Here is a 25,339-nt window from a genome sequence, read left to right as displayed (position 1 = left end):
TAGCGGCAAATCCCGGCATTAGCGAGAGCCAGAGAAATTACGGGTGTGTAAAAATAAAACTTCTTCCCGGTGGGTTTGGCTTTCCTTCCACGAGGCACGCTCCTGCAGCCCCTCGGTCCCGCTGCAGCAGGCACAGCGGTGGCCCCACATAAATCTCATCCCAAAAAGGAACACTTTGGGGTTGTTCTGGCCCCGTTGAAAGGCAGGATGTGGAAGGGACGCCCGCTGCTTGTCTCTCCTGGGCTCTGCGGGGGACACCCCTACGCATGTGCTGGTCCCACCTGGCTCAAAGCCCTCAGCTGCTGTGAGCCGGCTGCCTGGCACCTCAGGAGCAGAGCGGTGGGGTGAGATGTGGCCAGCCAAGACCACGGAAACCCCACCGAGAGCAGACGACCAGAGCCCAGCACGTTAAATACCATCGCTCAGTCCTGAGAACACCCTGCCAAAGAAGCAGCGGGGAAGGGACACGCTCGGGCGAGGGCGTACGAGGTGTGAGCTGGCATGTGCTACGCACCACGCAGAGCTGAGCCGTGGCCCTGTCAGCCAAGGCCTTGCCAAGCTCTGCCCAGGCCCAGACACGATTGTACCAGCAAAATCCCTTCTACATGACATCCACGTTGGGAAGGGCTGCCACACACAGCACAAGGGGTTCGGATGACAAACAGCAGAAGGCCCGGCATTGGCAGGTGTAAAAGAGTTAAATAGAGGGGTGAGATGTCCAAGCACTCAGCTTCAGGGATGAATTACAGCCAGCAGTGCCCATTGAAAGCCGTCCAGAGGACAGGCAGCCTAGCAGAGAACGACGAGGGAAGAAAGCACCAGGAAATAAAACTATAAATTGATATTATCCCGCCCATAAAACAGCAGCCAGCAAAAATCAGAGTACAGGGAGAAATACAGCTCACCACCACGTCAAAGCCTACCAACAGCGGCTGCACTGTCCTCCAGCTGCTCCCACCAGGGCAGAAAGCACTCCCCCAAAGCAAGGCTCAATGAAAATGCAGCAAGAGTCCGGGCTCAACCTCTTTGACTCATGGTGCTTTCTGTATCGTGTGAATACTCCATCAATCAGTTCATTTGCTAAGACAGCACCTTCCAAGCGTCTCCTGGAGGGGAGCACAACCATCTATTCTTGATCCAATTTGTCTTTAATTACAAAAGTTACAGTCAGGCTGGGAGTGCTTTCCTGGGGCCTGAAGAGAAGACTTGTAAACCCGACCCTCCTGAGTCCTCTTTATTAAAAGGTTATTCCCCCCTGCAACACGGGTAAGATTTAGCTTGAAGTGGAAGAGTGAATGCTGCTGGTACACCGGAGAGGTCTCCTCCAACTGAGGGGATCTAATAGCAAAAGACAGAACGGGAGAGAGGCCAGATCTGCTAATCCACACCAGCAAGAAGTGGAGAGAAATCAAAGCAGACTGGCAGCCGTTTTAATTCTGCAGCATCCATCCACTGCTGCGCTAATGACCCCGAATGCTCAGCTCCTCAAGGCCGTGCTGTTTCCCCCCAGCTCGCTCCAGGCACGGCACTGGAGTGGGCGTATGAGCAGTGATGGGGAGGACAGATGGAAGAGAGGGGAGAAAAAAAGCCCTACAAGGCAGCCCCGTGAATGGGATCTGATACGGCAGCAAGCCAAGAAGCCACATGTGATACATCGGTCTACTTCAATCAAGGTCTGCCTCAAAGAACAAGGATGTGAGCGCTGAAGCTGGTAAATCTTCAGGCTCTTCAGGGCTAAGTTAATGAACAGCTTCTCTGAGATGCATTTAAAGCACAACTCACCTGGGGTTATCCATGCTGCAAACCCCAACACCCTCTCCAAGGCCTGGGGAGGGAGCTTCACCCTTTGCCAGCCCCACCCGGAGCATCAGGCACAAGAGGACACAGCCAGCACAGGCTTGCCCCTGCTTACCAACTGCAGAAGAGCACCTCGCTTATCTTCCAGCGAGCCTCCCCTGTGAGCTGCATGCTGCTAGCAGCAGCAGGAGCCGGGCCCTTCTCCCCGCTTGCCTCCTGGGCAAGGAGCCCCCGACCAACCTTTGCCCCTGGCCCAGGTGAAGGAACGGCTGGTCCCGACGCCCTCGGCCTCCGACACGGCTGGCTCGCTCTGCCGAGGCTGCGAGTGCACCTCGGTGGGTTTGCTGCTGCTCTTCAAAGGCGTGATGTACTTGGGCAGCCCCTTGTAGAACCAGGCGCCAGACCTCTTCCAAACCTGTGGGAGACACAACCGACACCTTAAGCACAGGCAAACAAGTACTGCACCGGTTGGAGGAGCACCAAATCCTGGCAGACCTCTCTCCCTTCCTGGGCTGGGTCCCTCAGCCTCTGTCCCTTTATCTCTCTGTCCCTTATTTTTGTGAGGGTCAAAGACCTGCAGCAGCAGGCGTACACAAATGGTCACGCCTGGACACCCAAAACGCTGCCTTGTGAGGTTCTGAGCAGCACAACCTTGGCATTCATTTCGTGGAGCCGAGCCAGATCTTCAAACGGGTATGCTTGAAACCCCCAGAACAAGAACAACACTTAAATAACCTGAACTTGGAGCAGGAAACGGACTGAGAACACTAAACTGTAATATGTCCTGTAAGAACGCCCTCTACTCTTCAATTTAGTTTTAATGCAGCTTATGATGAAGGAGCTCTATTAAGTATATTTAATATAAAGCCTGCTGTGAGCCAGAGGAAGGGGGAGAGGATGGCAGCTCAGACAAGGAGAAATGGTTTCTAAAAACCTCATTCTTTTGTGCCTTCCAGCAGTCTAATAATGAGCTAATGAGACCGTCAGGGCAAAAATAAGTTAATATAATAAAAGTATTACTTTGCATTTCATGTAAGGGGATAGAAACCTTGCACTTCTGTTCAGAGTGAAGGAGATCATAAGAGTCTGTACTCCAAGTTCCCAAAGCATTTTACATGTAGCACCACCATGATGGCAGCGGGTGCAAACGCAGACTTCCCTAATTACAGCAATAAGCTTGCGACTTGCGTTTTAACTACAGGGCTTAATCAAAGCAGAGGGCAGTGACAGCATCTGACACTCATGACAGGCTCTTCTTGTGCAGGCACAAAAAGCCTGACACCACCATTGCCATTTCACTGGTAGGAGGAGGTCACTCTGCAGGTTGCCTGGTTCCTAATCCACAGCCATGAACGCAGAGGGATAAAATCTCTGTGTTCAGGGTCTTGAAACCCAAGTGAAGGCAATCTGGGTCCAGGAGGGAGCCTGGCAGTATGCTTTTAAAAAGAAGAACACCCAGCAGAAGACAGCAGAGCAGCACCATGAGCCAGCACACGTGGCAGTAAGAGTGCGAGTCAGGAGCTCGCCTGCACCACAGCAGGGTCTGGACACCAAGAGGTGAGAGCACCCTGCAATTACTCCGTTTCCCTGCTCGGTAGCAGCCCAGCAGGACGGTGAGGCTGCAAAAAGCTGGGAAGCCATTTCCTCAAGGGGGAAAAGACTGCAGGTTTTTCTTCCACAGGGGGTGCTTGAGCAGGCAGAGCACTTGACCCAGCCTCTGACCACCATGACCGGGCTCCCTTGTCTCAGGGAGGCACACGCCGGGTACAGTGAGCAAAAGAGGGGCTCAGAGCAGGGGCTCCTGCAGCCAGGGGGGCTGCACCCCGCAGGGTGGTGCCCTGCCACTCCAGGGGTAGCTGGGGCACATGCAGCTCCCCCACACAAGCTGCTGGGGAGGAAGCAGCCTTTCTTTGCAGTCGTTCTCCGAACAGACCTTGCAACATCTGTAATTTAATTTGAAGCACTGAAGAGACCTATTATCTTCAGGCGAAGTACAATTTAGGCAGACCATAAAACCAATCAGACACAGCAAGGATTGCGGTAAGAACAGGCTGGGCACCCCCAGGTCTCTCCCATTAACCCCAAAGCGAGCCCAGTTAGAGAAAGAGTTAAACAATATAACACACCCAGCCCTGATGTAGTAATACCAATAGAAAATTGATGCTATGCATACATATTCACTTCACACGGGTGCCTCTAATAGCATTTGCTCTCATTGCAGCAGTACCGAAGTTGTTTTGAGATCAGTTCTAAAACAGCTGCAGCTGCAGGGGAGATGTTCTCCCCTGGAATCATTCCGGACATCTGCTCCCCCCAAGTTACCTGCACACTCCATCCAAAACGCCCCACGGTTCACGTTCTGTTCTGCACTTGGGCACGCAGGCTGGCTTCAGCATCCCTGCATCAAAACGGATCGATGCTGCTGACTGCTCGTCATGCTAGTTTCATTGATTGCAAGTGGCCCAACAGCAAAGTTCCTGCTTGATTTTAAATTAATAAATCTATAACAGTGCTTCACAGATAAAACTCCCGCTTATTAGCAGCAGTTGGCTCTTTCCAAGAGGAAGAGTTTTGCTCCAACCAGTCCCATTAGCCCATTAGGAGAAACTCTGCCCCAGCGCAGCCTGAGTTTGGGCAGCACTGGGATCTCATCAGAGAGCAACAGCCAGCCACTTCCAGCTCCTTGCAAAAAATAAAATAAAATAAAATAAATCCACCCACTTTTAAACAACATTCAGCATCCCCTGCTCTGAGGGTGCTTGACAGAATGAGGATCTGCACCAGTGCTACCCCAGACCAGGATGCAGAGGCTCGGAGCCTGGGAGGAACTTGCTGCAGTGGCTCAGGAGCAGTCCTGCTGCTGCTCCCCCCCAGCCCAACAAAACACTGCAGAAATCCATGCCAAATATTGACTTCCTTCAGGCTCCTGTCCTTCTGCCTCCCCTGACACCTCATCCACCTGAAAGCAAAGCGGAGGAGGACGTGGACGAGAAGAGATACTTGAGCAAGAGGCTCCTCTTTTTATTATTTGAACCAATTTAATGGTTGTGGCCATGACAAGTCCAGAGAGCACAATGCATTTTGTAACCCTGACAATATCCCTATTAAAATTGCATCAAGCCACCAGTACAAACACAGGATGAGGCTGTATTCAGACAGACTGCAGCAGATGCGTATTTCATCCAGCGCATTCAAGTGCTGCCTGTTAACGTGACCTAACGGGAAATCACGGGGCCCAGGTGAAACACATTACTGCTCAGGCTTCTCTCTCCCCTCTCTCTGAGCACAGAAGTGCCAAAACAAGCTCCTAATCAGAGACAACACTAGGACTCACTGATTGAGAGAGAGGAATCGTAACAAGCACTCGCAGCCCCTCCAGCCAGCTGCTGCTAGCCCCCCAGCAGTTAGCATCACCGAGCCATGAGTTCCCCAGACAGAGAGCCTTGGAAAGCCTCTTCCAGCAGAGCCAAACTCTGCTCTCCCCTCCACTGCTCGCCACGCAGCAGCTGTATCATTCTGCAGCCCAGGTTGGGCTGTGCAAGAGGAAAAGAGCCACCTTCAGCTTCCCATGCCGACAACAGCGCTATCAGCTCCATCCCTCAGCCTCAGGGAGCAAGTTCTCATGGACTCTACACTCGATGAAGAGAAAGGCACCTGCAAAGGCAGCTTCTTGGAGAGGACTTTGTTGCCATTGCCCTCACGCAGCACATACCCACACGCTCACTTTGTCCCAGCTCCACGCCGCGGCTCTGGCACGCTGCAAACCACTGGCTGGGAAAAAAAGAGCGAGCGCTCCTCGGCTTCGTTATTTGCATTCATCTGCTTTTCCATAACACAGAGATTTCCAATTACATTATTTACAGCAATCTGTTGTCAACTCCCACATTCAGCACTTGAGGATGAAGAAAATTAAAAGGCAGTGAAATTGCCGTTCGGAGCTTTGTTTCCGGAATAGCAAAATGTATTGCACCTCTGACCCCAACGTTTCTCAAGCTGCAGTGGCTGCCAGCCTTCAACGATTTATCATTCCCCTCTCAATCAGGCCTCTTTTTTTCCTGGGGCTCTATTCTAGAGGACACTATTTTGAGGCTAACTGCTTGCTACCACCCCCCAAAATAATATGCTAGGCTATTGATGAGTTCTCTGAATTGCAAACAGGTGCACATCACTTCGATTCAATCCAGAGTCACCCAAAATAAACACTCCCCTCCATCAGCACGGTATTTTGCCAAGAAATCATCATGCCAGGCAGGAATAACCCTGGGCTATGCTGGTTTATAATGTTCAAAATGGTACGAGTGTACATGCGAAAAGGGAAGCCCTGGGGGCAAAAAAGGGAGGAGACAATTCCATTCTTCCAGCACGGTAAGCTTCTTCCTCTGCATGGTTTATTTTGATAAACCAAGAAATGCAGCCAGCCATGAAAATGTCGTTTAGCGGAGAAGAAATTAAAGGGAAAGTGAAGCAGAGGGGGCAAATTAAAACTTTAGCAGGTCCCTGATAGCTGACATGCTCTTTCATATTTGATGGGGTTTAAAAAAAGCTATTTATCTCCCCCCACCCTACTTTAACTGTTTTCATTATCACTACAATTTTGGATGTGTCAATTCAAATGTAAATGTGCATGAACGCTTCCAAGAGGATTTTAATTACGATGATAGCATCGCTAATTATGGATATATAAAAAATATATATATATATAAAGTGGTAATTCAGGGAGGCGCTTTGCACAACCTGGTGGTATCAGTCAAAACAAGACTGTGCAGAGAGTTACATGGGCGGGCAGGGATCTGACACAACGCCACAGGGCAGAAGGTGATGACAGAGTTCAGCCACACGCCACTGATTCAACGTGGGCACTGCTGCCCAAGCTGTTCTCCTGCTCACATGCCCTGCCAGAGGCCTGGCAGCAGGGATTCGTTCCTGCTTTATACCTGTCGCTACAAACCCGTGGCCAGCGTTTGCTGCAGTCAGGGATCAGCCTCCCCAGTCGTGTCATGGGATTTCATGTGCATGCACTACCAGGCCTGCTCCAGGGAGGATCAGCCCACTGGCCCTCCACGTTCAGTCTCCAGGAAGGCCACACGAGATGCCAAGCCGAGGAAAGCAATGCAGTACGTCAGGGAGGGAAGAAGGAAGGTTCTTGCCCTTGAAAGTAAATGCGAGCATGACTGAATTTGCTCCTAGTCTCACTTGCATAAGCAATAAAACACAATCCACACCTGTTTTAACTCCACCTCACTCAGAAGATGTAAAGGAAAATGTCCACAGAAACCTGGAAGAACAAAAGTGTTTTTTTTTTTTACAGTAAGTGCCTCTGTAAAGAGATGGGACAAGTGCTATCTCCAAAATGCCAGTCCTGGCATAAGGCAGATCAGGTCTATCTTATTTCAGTAGGAAGAGATGCGCTTATCATGCAGGGGTGTCTGCTGGCCCTCGGGGATGTTCCCTTTGCCTGGAGAAGCACCCAGGCTCTGTCAGGTCCCAGAGATATTTTAGTACCATACTTTCCTCCTACCACATCTCTGGCAGCTCGGAGACCCCCACCCTGCAGACACACAGCACGCTGGGCAGCCCCAGCGTTGCCAAACACGCTGCTTTGCTTTTGGATGCTTGGGATGCAAGCAGCAGGCAGAATCCATTAATCACCTCCACTCTCCAGCAACGAGACAGTGTCAGAGCAACTTGCTGCTCATTGCTATGCAGCACAGCCTTCCCAGAGGAGGTTTTCAAGGAAACAGAAAGCAGCAAAGAACACTTCTGAGTGGCTGAGGCTGGGATTCCCGATGGGATCTGTGGGCATCAAGCATTCAACCTCCACTGAAAAACTGATGTAAACAATAGCTTGCTCCTTGGTCTTCATTTTGGCCTAGGCACACACAGACGATTTACTCATGACTGAAGCCAGCACAGATTTTGTCCACACAGCAAAGGAGCAAAGAAGATGACCACACCACTACATTTTCAGTAAAATTTCAAGCTTATGGGGATAAATAATACCAAGGGGGATGGAGGGATGAGAGCTTTAGCACGTGTGCACGATGCTGCACACTTTGGCTGTTAGCTGCTGTATGTGAATGTCCAACCCCACCACGCTGGCTTTACATCCTGGTGGACCACAAGACTCAGTTGCTCACTCAGTGCACAGCAGGGGTTAAAGGGGACAATGTCAGTCCCAGGCTCTTGTCCCAGCCAGACGATACTCATTAACTCTAGCCAACATCATTTAGTCCACCCAGGTTTCTGAATGACCTCCTGATCTCACTTCACTGCCTGGCAGTCTCTCGGTAACAGAGTTGAGAGCTTCATAAATATCATGCCCAAACAGCTAGGGCAGTGGTTCAGAAAATTACAGATTGCAAACACGGCCCTGACGCGGCAGGAATCACCTACCTTGGAAACATCACATCTCATCACACCTGCTGGGGGCTCACATCTCTTCCTGGCAGGGAACACCACACCAATTACTGCCACCTCCGCGCCAGACCAGCATCAGACACTCACCCACGAGAGCTGGACAAGGCCAGGGCCCTGAACACGGCCCTGCAAGCTGGGAGGCACTGCCTGAGCTCTGCAGCCTGGGACAAGCCTGCTTTAAGCATGCACTTCATTAGCATGGGCTAAAGGAGAGCTTTGCTTCATTACCGTGCTGTGCATTGAGAAAGGGCGAGAAGAAAGGTGAGAGTGGCTGCTGGTGATGTTATTGCATCAACACAAAGGGTTTGGGAGGTTTCCTGAAGCTTCCCATCTGGATCCCAGGAAACAAAACTGGACCAGTACCCACACATCACGTACATCTCTGGTCAGAGCACCAGCAAGCACCACCACAAACAGGAAAGGAGACAGACCTGAACGGACCTTTAAACGAATCGAAAAAAAAAATAAAGATGAAGTTTAGGGTTGTGAGGTAAGATGAGGCTATTTTTTAGGTAGTCTCCGAGGGAAAGTTCCATCCATTTTCATTAGAGAAGCACGTCGGCTGTATCTCAGGACTCACAGAGAGAGGGATCTCTGAAGGTTACCGTTCCCTCACACACTGACTGCACGTAACACTTACTGGACAGGTTAATGTTCTTCTCTGTCCAGTGACCATGGCTCCTCATTATTTTTATAAGAAAAAGAAAAAAAAAAAGGCAATTATACATTGTGGGATGAGAAAAAATACAAGAACAGAAAAAAAGAAATGAAGTCAATCTCAGCCCCATACCCATCTCCCCACAGGACATGGAAACTGCCTTGACCTGCCACACTCTCCACTTTGGGACTACTGTCTGGATTTCAAAACACCTGGATGATTCAGTGCATCAAATTATTAGCAATAGCCAGAGAGCTCGAATGCTCTCTGCCTGCCCTAGTCGCATTGCCACTCAAAAATTACAGACAGCATCCATCATCTTACCCAAACAGGAATTTTGCAAGTACTCGCACACAGATAATCCCCTCCTACTCAAAACCCAAGCAACGCTAAATCTCCACAACTAATACAAAAACATTCACCATCTCAAACACCTGCAGAAACGCTCTCACTGCACTTCCAGAATTGATGGATCTAGCAGAGCACCCAGGTTTCACAGTTGGTTGCAGTGGTCAGGAATAGCTGCACTGGATTGATGTTCAAGGACCACAAGCAAAAGCTCAAAATAAATTGATGGGAACAAGTGAAAGTCCCTCTGTAATCACTGAACAAATTCACCGGCTTCACAGCACAGCAGCAAGCCTGAAGTTGGTGGATGCTGGCTGGCAGACAAGAACTGAGGCAGGCCATTACTTTTTGCAGTGTAAAGTCAAGGATAAAGGATACAAAAATTTAGAGACCTGCATCAGAAGTCTCACACGCTGGCAAGTTATGGGATTTGACAGGCAGGGGGAGGTGGGGGAACAGAGTTAAAAGCTGCAATCCTGGTTATTTTTAGAGGGACAAATATTGAAGCTAGGCTATAGATCTCTCCAGCTGTATTAAAGAACCAGCGTTAGCCAAGTTTATTTGCCACAAAGCTCGGAGGAAAACAGCAGCAAAAGGTAAGTCTCCTTACAGCCATAGCTAGAAAACAAACAAACAAACAAAAAACAATACAGGCTAGAGGGGCTGTGTTTTTTTTTTCCCCTCCATAACATCACAAACTAAAGTTATCACCATTGTGAGCATCAGCTGAGCCTCCCAAACCCTATATCCAAACCTCCCCACCCCATACCCAGGCAGAGGGAGGAGCCCATGCACACTCAGCACAGACACAGGGCAGGTGGCTGAGTGCTGCTGAGCCCCTTCTCTCCACAGTTAAATTTTACCTCTCTCTGTTCGCTGCAGATCTTGCACAACCAAAGGGGGCGTTTCTGGGTTCCAAAGGTTTCTATGCCACATTTGGTGCAAACTTTCTGAAACAAAGAGAGAAAAGAAAAGGGTGGTGTGAGCAGCTCCCCACAGCCATATAGCCTCCAGCAAAGAGGTTGAGAAGCATCTGTCCCAACAGTTCTGGTTTGCTTTCCTTACCAATATTAAACATGGCACAATTCTGTTATTTATCCCAGAGATACGTGGATCCTAAGAAGCTGCTTCAGGTCTATAAGGATGTTAAAACAAAGGCAAATCTACTGCACGGTCCCTGACTCCAGGGTGACAAGAGAACTGGACAGCGCAGATCAAGCCACACAACAAACAGGTATTTCTGGAGTGTTTTTTTTTTTTTATTCTTCTAAATCCGAAAGCCCAGTCACCGTGGCACAGAAAGCAGATGTAACCAAGCACAAAACGAGTGCGAGTTTGTGCAGGACTGTAAATCCTCCCCTCCCTTCCCTCACACACGTTGCCTGAAACCCCACGGCTTCCCCTCCATTTCGGCCAGCACTTGGCAGCTATTGATTTGTGGCTGCTTAGGGAGCGGGCACGACCGTGCCTACGTGCACGTTTCCTGAGCAGAATGCTTGATAGCACCACACGGCATCCATCCCTGCACGAGGGAGCTTCCACGTCTCCGCTGGCATTACAAGCCATTTACAACCCAAATCACCTAATTTTATATAATGAAGCTGATGGGTATCAGGCTTGGCTTGCAGTTGAATTAGAAATGGGACGAATGCTTTGATCCTCACAGAGAAAAATCCACTCACAAGAGGGCCCTGGAGAGCAAAAGCTTGCTTAGGGAGACAATTTACTCCCCCCAGCTGGGTTTCACCCCTCTCCCCACCGAGGCTGCTCCCCCTATAAGCCAGGAGCTCTGCTTTGCAGGATGAAGGCTTGGTGCTCACTTTGCCCTCAGTGCCCACGCCTGGAGGAGGAGAGCAGCAGAAAGACAGTACCTGAGGAATGGCTTCACTGCATGAGCAAACACACCCAAATATTTCGGTCAGCGCAGCCCAGAGGCAGAGCTCTCGGTTCTGCTAACAGCTCAACAGATGGCTTTTGTCAAGGCTTTTGCTCTGTCTGCATCCCAACGGGCACTTTAATGGGTTTTTGGCTGGGATGCCTAAAAACTAAGGTTTTCAGGAAGGGCAGAGAAATAAGAAACAACCTGTTTGGTCTGGTGCATATCGATATTCAAGATGGTGCTACCCAAGCCAAGAGGGACTGCAGATGCAAGCAGCAGATAGTGCCGCAGTTAGGAGGCACCTTCTGAAATGCACCAAATTCTCCCTTTCTGAGACCAAAACCTGAGGGAGTAACTCAGTCGTAAATACCCTCAGAGATCCCAGTCCCCACATATAGCACATTCAAACACTCCCCCTAGTGGAAATTTCCCAACAACTTTCCTCCTAGCCATAAATTTTGAAAGCTCCAACACAAAACTGGGCTCTCTTCCTCCCCTTCCCTGCAGACTAGCTGGGAAATCGAGCATCACCCACAACCCCTCAGAAGACATAAAAATCAAAGATGCTAAACACAGCCCTGTTCTTCATTAAATACAAGATATCTTTCTTCTCCTATTTCTATTTCACCTTTTATACATGATCCTGATACCCTCTGCATGGTAAATTGCACATTATGCTTTGTCTGACTACTGCTATTGTTAACACGTCTGTATTTGCATACATCTTTGTCTTGCCATAATGCATTTATTTCTAAGATAATAAAAACCAATATTAAAATCATTCTTCATTTTGACCTATAAATGCTAAAACAGAAAGTGGCACTTAGGAAATCCATCAGGCTCCAAGAGCTATAGAGCCTCTATTCAGCAGAAGGGACTTGCAGAAGGTAAGTCCTCTGCTATATTTCAGATGTATCGTTACAGCAATCCCTGTTATTGAGCTAAAAGGGCCGCAACGACTTTCCAATGAGATGGTAACAGAGCAAAGCTAGCAAGAAAAATATGAACTTTAAAAATCCATAATTCCCTGACAAGTCATTGCTTATCGCGTTCAACGCTGCACAAGTGATGGATATCCCTGGGGACTGGGGACAAGCTTAAAGTAACAGCCCCCTCTGTGTGCTCTGCTGAGGGATCAACTGTTTTTGGGTTCACAACACTGCGTTACAAAGCAGGAAGGGGAAAAGCCCAGGGCACCCACTCACCATTGCCCTGAGCTCACACATGGCTGAGAAGCGCAGCCAAGCTGAAAGCAGCTGCAAAATGCACACTGGGAAAAACAGGATCTCACCTTAAGTCAACCTCGATGTGAATCCTCCTGAACTGTCCAACAGACTAAAAAGAGAACAATGAAAAAAAACCCTACCCCAAAACCAACTAAACAAACCCAAGAAGAACCAGTTCTTTGTGTCTTTCTGGTTATAGCCCCCCGGGAGCCTCAGGCACTCACAGCCTCGCTAGCTCTAGGGGTTATTCCTGCAACTGCAAAGGGGCAGAGCAGGGCAGGGTCTGCAGCAGCTTTGCCTCCACGTGCTAGCGTGCGGGGCTTGCAGGAAGGAGGTTAGGAAGTGCTGCAGCACCATGACCTAGCTGGCTTCAGACAAGGTGAGAGCAGAATCGCCAGGGGAAGGAGGCAGGAATACAGCACATCCTGTTATTCTGCATGCTTGAAATGCAGGAAACAGCTAGCCGCCTCCTGTCTGCCAGGCAGCCCTTTATTGTCCACAGACACGTCTGCACAGAGCCCGTGCTCCCCTCTGAGAGAGTTGCCCTGCAGCTCCCCTTTAAGCCAGATCCTTCAGATACTTCCCAGCATCTTCCCGCTGCCTCCGTTCCCAGCCCTTCCTAAAAGAATCACAGAATCACAGAATTTCTAGGTTGGAAGAGCTCCTTTCCTCTGGCTGAGGACCCAGGGGTTCAGAAATGTGCATTCACCCTCCCAGTCACTGCCTTACCAGCGATCTCTGGTATAACCCCTGCCTTGGTCGAGCTGCTTCTGAAACAGGAGCTGATGGAGAAGCTCACTGCACAGCCAAGGCAGCTCCCTGAGCATGGTGGAGGGGTGCTGGGCCCTTGGTACTGCCCACGAGACCTGCAGCTCACCAACTCCACCAGCGCCAGCACAGAAGGTTCTCCATCACAGCCTGCACAGCTGCTTAAGCACAGAGCTGCCAGCACACACCCCTCCGTGGTAAGACGTGGGATTTACTCAGTGCTGCCCTGCAGACTCCATGGGACAACTCTGCAGTGATGGGGTGGGTGGCACCAGCAAGTGTCCCCTTGGCTCTGGTGCCCAGCAGGGACACCAGGCTGCTCCCTCCCACCCTGACACCAGTCAGAAGCACTCCTGCACCCACTGGTACCCTCACATCTCCCCAGGCACCGCTCTGAGCACTCGCACAGACATCTCCCCAGGGAAGGATGGGCTTCAAGTGCAGGAGAAGCAGCCTCCCAGCAGAGGGAGGATAAGGTGGTTGCCTTGGAGATCCTCATCTCCGCAGCAATGCAGTTTAACCCCTGCTTGTCGGGGAGCCCAGACGAGCAATAATCATCCCACAGGGATGTAGGATGTTATGTAGGACCTACACATTATGTAGGTCTCACTACATGCCTGTGCTCCCTTCCAAACAACACCTGTGCAGTCCTGCCAATGACACACACAGTCACTGATGCACAGGGTAATTTATGTATCATCGAGGTTGGAAACCTTACACTGGTTTGGAACTTAAAGATGGGTTTGAGTCTCCTGTAGAAACACATTACTGGAAGGTCTAAGGACAGACCCTGCGGGAAGGAGCAGTAAAGCACACAGACACTTCTATAGGTGCCTCTGACGGATGCACATTTCTGCCCTTTCTCTGGAACCCCAGTATCTACCCGGCTGATGCACACCATCTCAGCAGTAAGTGCAGTTTGGGCACTTTAGGATCACAAGGAATAAGGTAAAAAAAAAAAAAAAAAAAAAAAAAAAACTGGGGCTTGACAGCACCAACCCAGTCAAGCAGGGCTAAGATAAGTTAACTCTACAGAGCGATCTCCCTTCCGAGAGCCCCGGTGGCCTTGCCTGGACAGATCTGCTACCAGGAGCAGGCAGGAACCCCTGTGAGCAAACCCACCTTTTTGCAGTCCTGACAGAAGACCGAGGTGCTCCCCAGCAGCCCGAGCAGCTCCCCGCAGAGCAAGCACTGGGAGAGGCCGTTTCCCATCGCGTTCTTTCTCATGTTCTCCAGCCGCTCCACCAAGCGCCTGCAGGGAACAAGGCCAGGCAGAGGTCACAGCAGGTCCTTGGGCACTGCAGAACGGCTCTGTGGCAATCTCAGATCTACAGGAGGAAGCTGTGCCAAAAACCTGCAGGTGTGTGCTCCAGGCTCAGCCTTCCCGTGCAGTTCGGAGCCCCTTGCTGGGACCGTATGTACCCTCGTTTCAGCCTCTGCGCTCAGTGTTTCCTAGTAGCTGGCTCTTGGTCTTCAGGGAATAAAACCCCTCTAAGTCCATCTGCTGGTGCTCACTGAGACCAGGATAAGCAAAACTGGGAGCACCACTGGCAGGCACGGCTCAGCCAGTGGGCACAGGGCAGATGGCTCACAAGAAGGGCACCCAGCACCCTTCAGGAGCTCAGTGCCACCTCAGCAGCACGGTCTCAGCACAGTGATTTCCTGCCTGGGGAGCAGGAAAAGGGTTCAGTGCTCAGACCAGGGCAAGTCAGCACACGGAAAGGGCAGAGGAGTTAGACAGTGAGACCTGCCAAGCCCTGCTCTGTTTTCACATGCACTCCCTGAAAGCAGCACTGCAGGCATGCGACTTACATCTCATTAGAAGCAGGAAGGCCAGACCGAAGCCATCAGACCAAAATGAGCCTGGCTACGGTACAAGAATGCCAGCAACTACCCCCTGCTTCGTTTGACAGCCTGCTTGGAAGACAGGAAGCACATATTGTATGCACAACGTCCACAGCAGCAGGACCACGGAAGGGAAGGAAGGAGGGACAGGCGATTCGGATGCGAGATGTGGAGGGCATGCAGAGCGAGGCTGCTGTCGTGAGATCGCTGCGAGGCCATTGTCAGGCATCGTCTGTCGGGGGGGAGGATGACAAACAGCCAAACATTTCTCAGAGGCAGCAACCAGCCGCAGCCACGTGGCTCGGTCCTGTTATCCTTGCATCCCCCTTCTCATTAGTGCTAATGTCCCACCAGCCAAGCCCCGCGCTGCGAGGAGGGCAAGGTCTGTTTGGAAGAGGCACTGCCCGCGGTGCTGAGGTCAGACCGCACAGCCAGGCTGAGCCGTCCTTACCGGATTTATGATCCTTGACTTCAGCACAAGAGAACCCCCTGGAGTTAACACAGGCATTTCGGAGAACGCTTCAGCAGGGGAACAGCGGGGCTGTCGCTGTGCACAGCTACACCAGCACAGGAGCCATCAGCCCCTCGGGGTCACTGGCTGCTTCCAGGACTGCTGGGGTCCCCCCCACACAGCACACAAACATCACTGCTCGTCCTCACCAGCACCAACGTGCACTGTGCAGGGACAGAGCTGAGCACAGGGGCATGGAGCTGGGCCTGCTGGGCTTGGGCTGGGAGTCACCGAGGCTTCGTGCCTGGTGAGCATAAACCCTGCTGGGAAACGCTGCAGGACAGCCAAACTCTCCTGCTTTAAAGACTGTCAGTGCAGGTCAAGCACAGATACAGCCGAGGCCAGATCTCCAGCAGGACTGAAAGCAAATAGAAATCTGCAGCAGCAAAAAGGAGAAGGATGCCTGTAAATCAAATAATTCAGGCTAACAAACCCCATCCAGAGAACTCAGCCAAGTAGAACACAAACCCATTCACTGCTCCAGGCAAAATCCCAGGGGGCTGCTGTGGACAAGGGAAAACCTAAGGCGCTGCCAGGAATGGTCTCTGAGCTGTGCCGTCCACCAGCACTGGGTGCAGCTGCACAGCTTGGCGTCTCCCCAAGCCTCTTCCAGAGCCCCCAGGGCAGCTGCCTTAGCACAGGCTACATTTACCAGGGACTGTGTCAGTGGCTGCAACCACAGAAGTCCCAAGGCTCAAAGAAGGCATGAGAAAGGCCTGCGACGTGGGAAGAAAGAAAAAACTAAATTACATCCTTCCTAACATTCATCACCTCCAAACAAGCAACATGGGAGGGGGAAAAAAACGACCTAAGGGATGCTCTGACTGATGGGGGCTGAGCTCAGGCAGCCAGGAGAGCCACTTCTCCATCTGCTCTGACCTTTCCCTCTGAAGGAAGGGGACAAACGAACGTGACTGTACCCTATGCGCTGCTGCTCGACGACGTCCAATTTCTCTGCCTTGCGGATGACTTCCAGAATGACCTCGAGTTCCTGCGGGCTCAGAGCCTGCATCTTCCTCTGCTTCTCCGTCTGGAACGTGTGCACTGACCAGCCCGTCTGGAGCCTGCGGGAAGGGGTGGAGGGAGGAATTAAGTTGTGAAAGGAAAGCACAAAACCCCTGCCCCGTCCCACAGGCCAAACCTGCCCGGCACACGGGGTGTACGCCAGCCTTCCATCAGACAAGCCTGTTCCCTGGCTAACACCCACAGCGGGGGTCTCTTCTCACTGCCCAGCCCACCACAACACTCCTCCAGCAGCAATGAGCGCTGCTCCTCCTTCCCTGCCCTTTCATTTCCCTCTACAACCCAGTTTGTATTTTACCACTCCATGTCCTCCCTCCATTTGACTGTCCAAAATGAAATCTGCTCCCCCTAGGGCTAGGCTGCCTCGGCGGTGTCGTTGCAGAGATGGTGCTGATGCCAGACACCACAAATGCCCTGCAGCGAGTCCAGAGCACAAGGAGTGCCTACACCCTCCTCCCTCCAGATCCCGTGTTCCTAAGGGCCTCAGTTCAAGCACACAAATCACCAGGCATACCTGGGAATAAACAGAAATTTGGAAACTTCTTCCCTTGGTCTACCCCAGGCCTGCAGGAACACTGTGGCAAGCCACTTCCCTCCGTGCCTGTGTAGAACAGCTGACATTTCTCCTCAGCTCGCTTGGGGACGGGAGGGAGCTTTCACAGCTCAATTAATTACCATTCAGTAGGGGTTTAGAGGTCACTGGATAAAGTCATGCTTGCCAGCAGAAACCAGGGCACAATCAGGCACAGCTGTTTTAATGAGGCTTTCAGGTGAAGGCAGGGGAAGTGGCAGTGGCACGCACCGCTCCCACTCAGCCAGTGCCCCCCTCTGACACTGGGTGATCCCATATTTTCCAAGAGCCTGCAGCAGGCTGACCCCAGAGATTCAGCCAGGAGCAGAGGTGGCAGGGACAGAGCACTGGTTGCCGGAGAAGGAAAGCATCCAAGAAACAAATGCAATTCCAGTGCTTGACTCACCTCCATCCCCTTTTCTTTAGGTCATGCAGTAATTGAACTTCAGTGGAAAACGAGATCAAATGACAAGTTCCTAAAACAAAGGAGCTCTGGCAGCTGGGGGATGCTCTCCATTATATATAGGGTGGTGCAGAGATACAGCCTGTCTCCAAGCCCTTCCTTTCATCCCAGGAAGGGCTGGTGGGACAGACTGATGGACTCCCAAAGCACCAAGCCCCAGCTTAGCAGGCTCCTGCCCCATCCACGCAGCTCACCCTGATGGTGCAGAGGGGTTTGTGTGACAGGCAGCAATTCCTGCCTTACAGCCAGGCTGCGGATGAGGCTGCTGCCCCACAACACTAATTGGAGGCTGGAAGGAGAGGATGGAGACTCACTTGGCACGCAGAGCCAGCTGCCGGTCATTGGGGCACACCCACTGGCCCGTCCCGCTGCCAAAAATCGTGTCGGCCATGGCACTGGGCTGGGAGGAGGCAGGGGTCACACCTGTAAGAAGCAAACACCAGCATGAAGTGCAGCAGGGAAGCCCAGGGCAGCAGCTGGCACAGCCCCACCAGTCGTCCCCAAGGGATGCTGTTCCCAGCAAACATGACGGAGGTGATCTGCCGGCGTCACGCTCGCTGGAAGCAGACTGACTCGCACCCACAGACAGCAGTAAAAACATACCATCATCCTCATGAAATATAAGCCAATAAATACCTTCTGATACTACATTAAGACAAGGCTGGAAGTTTAGATTTTATGGCTCTGAAAAAAGGCCGCAGACTCTGTCAGCTCCATTGTAATTCCTCATTTCCAACCAGAGAAAAATGTTGTTTGCAAGAACAATCTCTGCCCCATCACCTCTGGAGCCCTAGTGCTGCAGTACTGACAGAGAAAGCCACTCTAAAGGACACAAAGAAGCTACAGTTGCTGGGTTTTTACCTCTTAATGGGGTAACAAACAAAAGCCCACGCGACAATCAGAATGAATAGTGGCAAGTCACTTCGTTCATTAAAACTGCCTCCATAATAGCCTGATATTTATAACTACAGCCTACAATAGCAGCTTGTTTGCATTCGCTGATGTTTAAGACAGCACCTCTTTCAGCAGATCTCCTACTGGGGCTCCTGTAACCAGCACAGTCACACCAGTGATCCCCCACGTTCGGTGACAGCTTCACCGTGAGCCGCCTGCCACACGCTCACGGGAGAAATGCATCCCCAGAAGGGACAGCCTCAGCCCTACCAGGAGCTCAAACCAACGGGAAGCACCAAGGGACAGAAGCAGCCAAAAGATTTCAGCAGAGGCAAACCCAGTCTTGATGCACCAAGCTTTCTTCCAGCTGGAATTGCTCTCCAGCAGAGCAAGTGTCTCATGAGCCTTAATGCATAAATTTCTAGGTATTAATACTTACCTTTCCCAGAGCAGACATTTGCCAGCTTTGAAACCTTACCTGCTGGGCAGAGATAACGTGCTTAATGCTGTTTGGCAAACACAAATCAGGTACAATAGCAGGCAACTTATATCACCTGCCAACAGTGCAGTAATTCCCAAGAAAACACATGTTGCAGTCTCAATTCACAGCACACTTACCCCGGTGCTGCGGTTCAGCGTGCTGCACCTCCGCCTGCTATCTGCTGCCGACACACAGAGCCTTCTGCTTCTCTGCCAGGCGCAGAGGCTTCGCAAGCTGCACGGCCTTGGCCTTTTTATACTCGGGCAGCTTGTGCAAATCAATCTCTCCCCGCACTGAGCTCACATGTGCCACATGTGCCGCACTTGCCCCCCAGCACAGAAACGCTGACCCGGGCTGCAGCACTGGCAGCTATCCCCTGCCAAACCCACGTCAGCCGCCAGCCAGGGTGGCTGCAAACCACAACCCGGCAGCCTCCTCTCCGACCATCCAGCTTCTGGAGAGACTAAAAACCCTGCTCTTCCAGCAGGAGGGAGGAGGAGGAATTCCAGGCGAGGCACAGACTTCTTTCAGTGCAGGGGACAGCCGTGTAAATCAGGTGAAGCTTCCAGCAGCTCCACACAACGCCCAGCAGCATGGCCTGACTACAGCAAAGCAAGGCAGGGAGGAGATGGCATGCTGCAGGAAGGTTCAGCAGAGAAAGAGGTCAAGGCAAGAAAGACAGAGAGTTGTCACACAGTTTTTTAAACATTTACTACATTAGCTAAGGGGACCGCTCTTGAAAGGCATCATCCCTTGATGAAATCCTTGAACTCTGGCATCTTCTATTTACCAGATACTTTCCTTGCTTTCACACACACCTGCATTTCCATTTCGTACTAGGACACCTCCTGCTCTTGTCAGCCCCTTCGTGATCTCAGGCGGGGACAGAATGCAGTCCCCACATGTCCCACAGCAGCTCACACACCTGGGAGCGATCGAGCATTAATGGCAAAGGAACACAGAGGCTCCTGCCCCCAGGCCAGTGTTAGAAGAAGAGAGAAGCTAAAATTTCACACAGCACAGCCGACCCGGGATTTTTCAGAGATTTTCCGAGCCTGTGATGTGTTGTTACAGGATTATATGCACATTTACCCCCCACACAAATGCATATATTAAATTACTCCTCAGCTGTACCACATTCTCCTCCCTCCCACTCACGCACACCTGAAGAAAAGCACAGCCCACGCAATTGATGGCCACTGGCAAGGCTGAATGCATACAGCCAGACCGACGTGACCAGCACTTGGCAACTGTGGGATGTTTATCCTAGAACCCAGAGCTGGAAATCTGCCCCATAGCATGGCCGGGGCAGAGGAGTTTGCTTTGCCAGCAGCTGTGCCTTCAGGGTGGACAACAGCGCTGAATCCATCCACCCCTCCTCTGCAGAGCTTTATCTGCTCTAACAGAGCTGAAGGCAAGTCAGAATAGAGCACATCAGCTAAGCATTTTTCTCAGGAGAGACCTAACCACATTCTCCAGCCTCATACCACAGTGCGCTTTTCTCAGCATGACTGAACAAAAACAAGCAATGTCATGCTCTTTTGCCTCTTGTTACTGAGCATACGCTTTCTGTTCTCCACCATTCCCTGAGCAGCATCTGCAAAGAGAGAGGGAAAACAAAACAGCCTGGAGATCCATCATATCCCCAAGCAGTCTTCAGAGAGATTATTCCCTAAAATATTTACAGGAGCATTTTCTTTCCGCGGCAGCGAGTATCTGCTGCTCCCTCTGATGTACCCTGGCATTGCAGACGGCGTTGCACCTTTGCCTCTGGAAAAAGATCGGGGTGGTTTGACACAGGTACCTCCAAGAAGGCAACGAGAACGCCATAAAACTGCAGGCCATGGTCTGCTGGGGTGGAAACGGGAGCACTAACAGGGCTGGAGGGAAAGGAACATCTTGCACGGCCCCAGGATTGATGGCAGAGAAATGGTACCAGGAAGACATGAAGCACCCTCCCTCTTATCTCTGTACAGGACAAGAAGTACGGGGGAATCAGCCTCATCAGAAACACCGAGATAGCAAAACCCCAGCAGGCTGAGGAGTCATTTCTGTGGGCTGTGGTGAAACAAACAGCCCCCTCGCAGCCAGCCCTCGCTGTGTTACCTTTCAGAGACACTGCAGTCAGCGCCCACCTCGCCGAACATCCCCTCCCTGTCCTCCTCTCCTCTCCCCAAGGCAGAGAGCAGGAAAGCAGCCGGTCTCCAGCAGCGAGAGCAGGAGAAACCCACAGCTCTTGGCACTGCCACGGGTACACCACATACAGAAAAGAGGGGCAGCGCAGGCACCGAGCGGTACAGACAGAAACCTTCCTGCTGCACGACTCTGCTTTTCACTCGAATTAAGAACTACGAGGGAGCCCTTGTCTTGCTGGTACGAAATGACCTGCTTGAACAACCCTCCACCTGTTCGCTCCTTTCCTGCGATGGAGGAAGCCATGTGAAACAAAACCTCATTAAACCCGAGTCCACCTGGCTGTGCTTGGCAGAGGAGCGGTGGGGAGCGTGGCAGGGAAGGAGCACTGCCCTGCAGTGAGCCAGGAGCAGCCCGGGGACACGTAGCTGAGCTCAGCTCTGCCTGCAGCTCTAACAGAGAGCTGCTTCTGCTGCCTCCGTGACGAGACCTGGACCAGCCAGAGAACAAGGTGTCTGTCAGCAGGACCTCAGTCTGCGAGGGGAAATCTTCTGGCAAGGTTGGAGAGGAGGGAAAAGCAGCAGGGTCATGCTGGTGGCTCGGTCCTGCAGCCCTGCGTGGTGACCACAAGGCAGTGAAGGAGGAAGCCTTTCCCCCAGACAGCCCCCACTGAAGAAGGCAGTACTGCAGACACAGCCCTGTCAAAGCACTTCAGGCCCTTCTGAAAAACCAGCCTTTCACAGCCCAACAGCAGCTTCAACATAACCCATCCTTACCTGAACAACAGCGAGGAGCCTTGGCAGGTCATGCCAAAGGTTCAGTGAGCACGGTGGCTGCTATCTGACCAGCCCCAAGAGCAGATGCTTAGAGAAGAATAGAAGAACAGAGCAGAGCACAGAGATACTTTCCCAGAACATCCTCCCAACAGAGATGCCTGCATCATGCGCTCCCTGAGCCAGGCTGTAGCTCCGTATTTAACACCCTTAACACTCTTCCATCCCAAATTTATCCACTTGCTTTTCCAGCTCATGTACACTTTCAGTGCCGTCTTGCTATGCTGAGCCCCTTCCCTGCTCCACCTCGAACACATTTTGACAGTACCTTGACTGCACCAAGGCTAAAAACCAAAGGGTCCCGTTGACATTGAGGCAGTCACTGCAGCAGGCACCAGCTCCTCACGGCAGCAAAGGCACAGCTTGCATGAGCCCTCCTGCGGCTGGGCTGATTACAGGTGCCCACGAAGCATGAATCCCTCGGAGCCCTGCAAAAAAAAAACAAAACAACAAAAACGTCCTACACAGCCCCATAAGGAGCTCCCCAGCCAGCTTTCATTTGCCTGGTTATTTCAGCTAAGCAGCTCACGCCTGTATTAATTTGTTTTTATAGAAAATTAATTAGGCTTTTTTTTTTTTTAAATACTTCATTTAAAAAAAATAAAAATTACACAGTTGGCCAGAGCCGAGCTCCCGATCCCCGAGCCGAGCGGTGCCGGTGTAATTAACTCGCCTGCTCCGAGGGCTGCTCTTCCCCCAGGACTCCCCGCTCGCATCAGGTGCCGTTCTGGCCTCGTTTTCCTTTTAGCTGCTGCTCCCTCAAAGACACAGCGTAATTACTCTCTGCTCCGCACACCAGACCCCATTAGCCCCGGGAAACCTTAGCAACTAAGCGAGTGCTTGCTCTCGTTGCTATGACAGGGGATCAGCGGGGACGGAGGGAGATAAGGGCAACCCAGCGCCTCCCGGGAGGCGAGGGAAAGGCTCTTGGTCTTCCCCTCGTGTGCTCAGGATCCTCGTGCCACTGCTGTATTTCAAAGCACGCAGCTCTTCCAGGGGGACAGAGCAACCCCTGGGGCTGCAGGAGCGTGGCAGAAGACACGTAGGTCACTCTCAAGGCACATGAAGTCTCAGAGTTGCCACTGTACAAGCGCCAGCCTGAGTCGGGGCTGTACTCAGGCCCACATCCAGCAGTCCCTCAGCCATCCCGATGGCCAGGAGCCTGCTGCAGGCACGGCCACTTCCCTGGGGCTCATCAGGAAGCCAAGAAGCCCTCGCCCTGCTGCTTTTGGAAAGGGAGAGAGACAGCTGGAGCACGGTAGCAAGGGGATTTGTGCAGTGTCTCGCTGTGACAAGTCCCTGCCATCAGTGCCAGCCCTTTGCAGCAGACGGAGAGCCACGCAACACAACCTGATCTGACTTGACTCGTGCCTCTGCGGCTTGGGCCAACAAAGAACACGCAGCATCCAAATAAGCACCACAAAGCCTTGGCAGGCTTAGGGACAGTGTTTAAGGAACACACGGAGACACTTGTTCCCAGTCTGTCCCATCGCAATGGCTCAATCCAAGTGCCAGCGGCACAGTGAAGACCTCATTCAGGGCCATCTCTTGGGTTCTGGCTGGCCCAGCTCAGATGAGCACAAACCAGTCTCAGCACACGGAAAGGGAGAGAAGTGTTGTTAGCACGTAAGGCTAAGTGGGAAAAGGAGCAAGCGGGGATGAAGTTTTTTTGGGAAAAAAAGAAGGTTCCCATGCACCAGAGCTGCTTCACAATCCTAGCAGCAGTGGCAAGAAGCCTAAGTGCTTTAAGACGGTGCTTGTTAAAGAGATTATAAAACACAATGCCCTGGAGGTCCATGCCAGTCCTCTGAGTGGGAAGATAAAATCAGCTCTACAGGAAAACCGACATACGGTACCAACAAGCCCGTATTAATGAGAGGCACTTATTAGCACAGCTACTTGATCTATGGTGAGCTATAAAGAACCAGTTTTTGCCCTAGCAAATCAGTCTTCTGGCTCCCCAGCACCCTGCAATGCTGGGGAGGGAAGCCAGCGCTGTTCCACCTGCCAAGGTGTATCTTTATTTACCAGACTTTGGCCTCGGTTCCTTCTGATCCCCAGCCAGGCAGGTGCTCTGCACCAAGTGAATAAATAATTCATGAAGGCAGCAGGCTCTGCTCCCTCTGACTCACCTTCTGGGGCAGGTTGATCTGGCGTAGGCCTCGAGAGAAGCAAATTAGCATCTAAATGGCTAATTAGAAAGACTCCTTTCGCTATTCTGATATGCTAAAAAGCTCAGGAGGCCTTATGTGGCGGGTGGCTGGCAGGGTGGAATCAGCACCTCCCAGCCTCCAGAGAAGCATCAAGTTTCTTAGAAAGAATTGGACAGAGAAGGGAAATGCTGAGCGCAGGCCAGCATTTGTCCAGGAATCCCTTGCAGGAGAACCCCGTGCCAGCCTGCTCCGCCGCTATAACCTCAAGTGAACCAGGAACAGCACTTCCATGGCCGGCAGAGAGACGGCTGCTGCGCGGAGCCTCGCCAAAAACCTGCTTTGGGCACAGCTCTGAGCCGCAGCGCAGCCATCCTACCTGGAGAGTGACAATCCCTTTCTCAGCACCCCGAAGCCTTAGGCATCCCGGGAGGCGTTTGAGCCACACGTGGGCACGGCAGCAGCGACTCCACGTCCAGCCCTGTTGCTGGTGCGAGCAGGAAGGAAGCCGTGGACTTTGACCGAGCTGCAGCAGCCCCAACACCCCGCACGCAGCAGGGCTCACTGGTGCTCGGCAGCACTTCCCAGAACCACAGGGAGCACCCACCCGAGGGCTGCAGGATGGATCCACGTGGCCGCTCCGTGCCAGGCACACGGCCCAGCTCACCAGGACTCACCAGGACTCCCCACCTCCACGAGGTTGAGCACGTCCAGCCCGGCACCGCTCGCTTCTTTCCCCTGCGCCTCTGCCACTTAACGCTGGCTTCACCTGGCTGGGGAGCTTCCAGCACCGCACCCTCCAAACGGAGAGCCCTGGGGTGTGCTAGGGGGTGCGAGGTGCTCCCAAAGAGGGTGCGGGGTGCTCCCAAAATGGATCTGCGGTGTTCCCAAAGAGCGTGCTGGGCTACCCAGTGGGAAGGGACCGGGAACCCTGAGCCCCAGCAGCCACCCGGGGCCACCTGCCCTGAGCTCCGGGGCAGGGCACGGCGGGGCTGAACGGGGCAGAGCCCCACCGCCCTCCTCTTCCTCCTCCTCCTCCTCTCCCTCTCCCCCCGGTACCCACCTGCGCCTCCGCTGCGCTCCCGCACCGAGCCCCGGAGCCGCCCCCGGGCGCGGCGGAAGCGGAGCCACCTGCACCGCCCGGCACCGGCCCCCCCCCCCCCGCCGGCCGGGCACCCCCTGGCGGCAGCAGCCCCCGGACAAACCCCGGACAGACCCCGCGGACACGGCCCCGAACGGGGAAGGGAGCGGGGTGAGCCCCTGCTGAGTTACCCTGGGGGGAGAGAAAGGGACTGGGGATGGAGCGAGGGGCGGGAGGAAGGGAAGAAGGTGGGAAAGGGGG

At 52.4% G+C, this 25,339-nt stretch overlaps 1 protein-coding gene across 1 annotated transcript in view; it reads right to left on the bottom strand.

Moving 5' to 3' along the window:
- The window catches only part of RPH3AL (rabphilin 3A like (without C2 domains)), a gene marked incomplete at its 3' end in the record, with an annotated part of 33,724 nt that extends 8,648 nt beyond the window's left edge, over nt 1–25,076 (bottom strand). Inside the window, exons 1-6 of the mRNA XM_082776701.1 lie at nt 25,061–25,076; nt 17,821–17,929; nt 16,370–16,513; nt 14,216–14,345; nt 10,084–10,170; nt 2,038–2,212 (exon numbers count right to left, since the gene is read on the bottom strand). Of these exons, the coding sequence (XP_082632827.1) occupies nt 2,038–2,212; nt 10,084–10,170; nt 14,216–14,345; nt 16,370–16,513; nt 17,821–17,897 (613 nt within the window). The 5' untranslated portion in view covers nt 17,898–17,929; nt 25,061–25,076. The remainder of the gene's footprint in view (nt 1–2,037; nt 2,213–10,083; nt 10,171–14,215; nt 14,346–16,369; nt 16,514–17,820; nt 17,930–25,060) is intronic.
- Between the last annotated feature and the right edge of the window lie 263 nt (nt 25,077–25,339).

Source organism: Aythya marila (assembly GCF_965140915.1).
Source record: "Aythya marila genome assembly, chromosome: 20".
Taxonomy (NCBI): domain Eukaryota; kingdom Metazoa; phylum Chordata; class Aves; order Anseriformes; family Anatidae; genus Aythya; species Aythya marila.
This window is presented reverse-complemented; position numbering and strand designations above follow the sequence as displayed.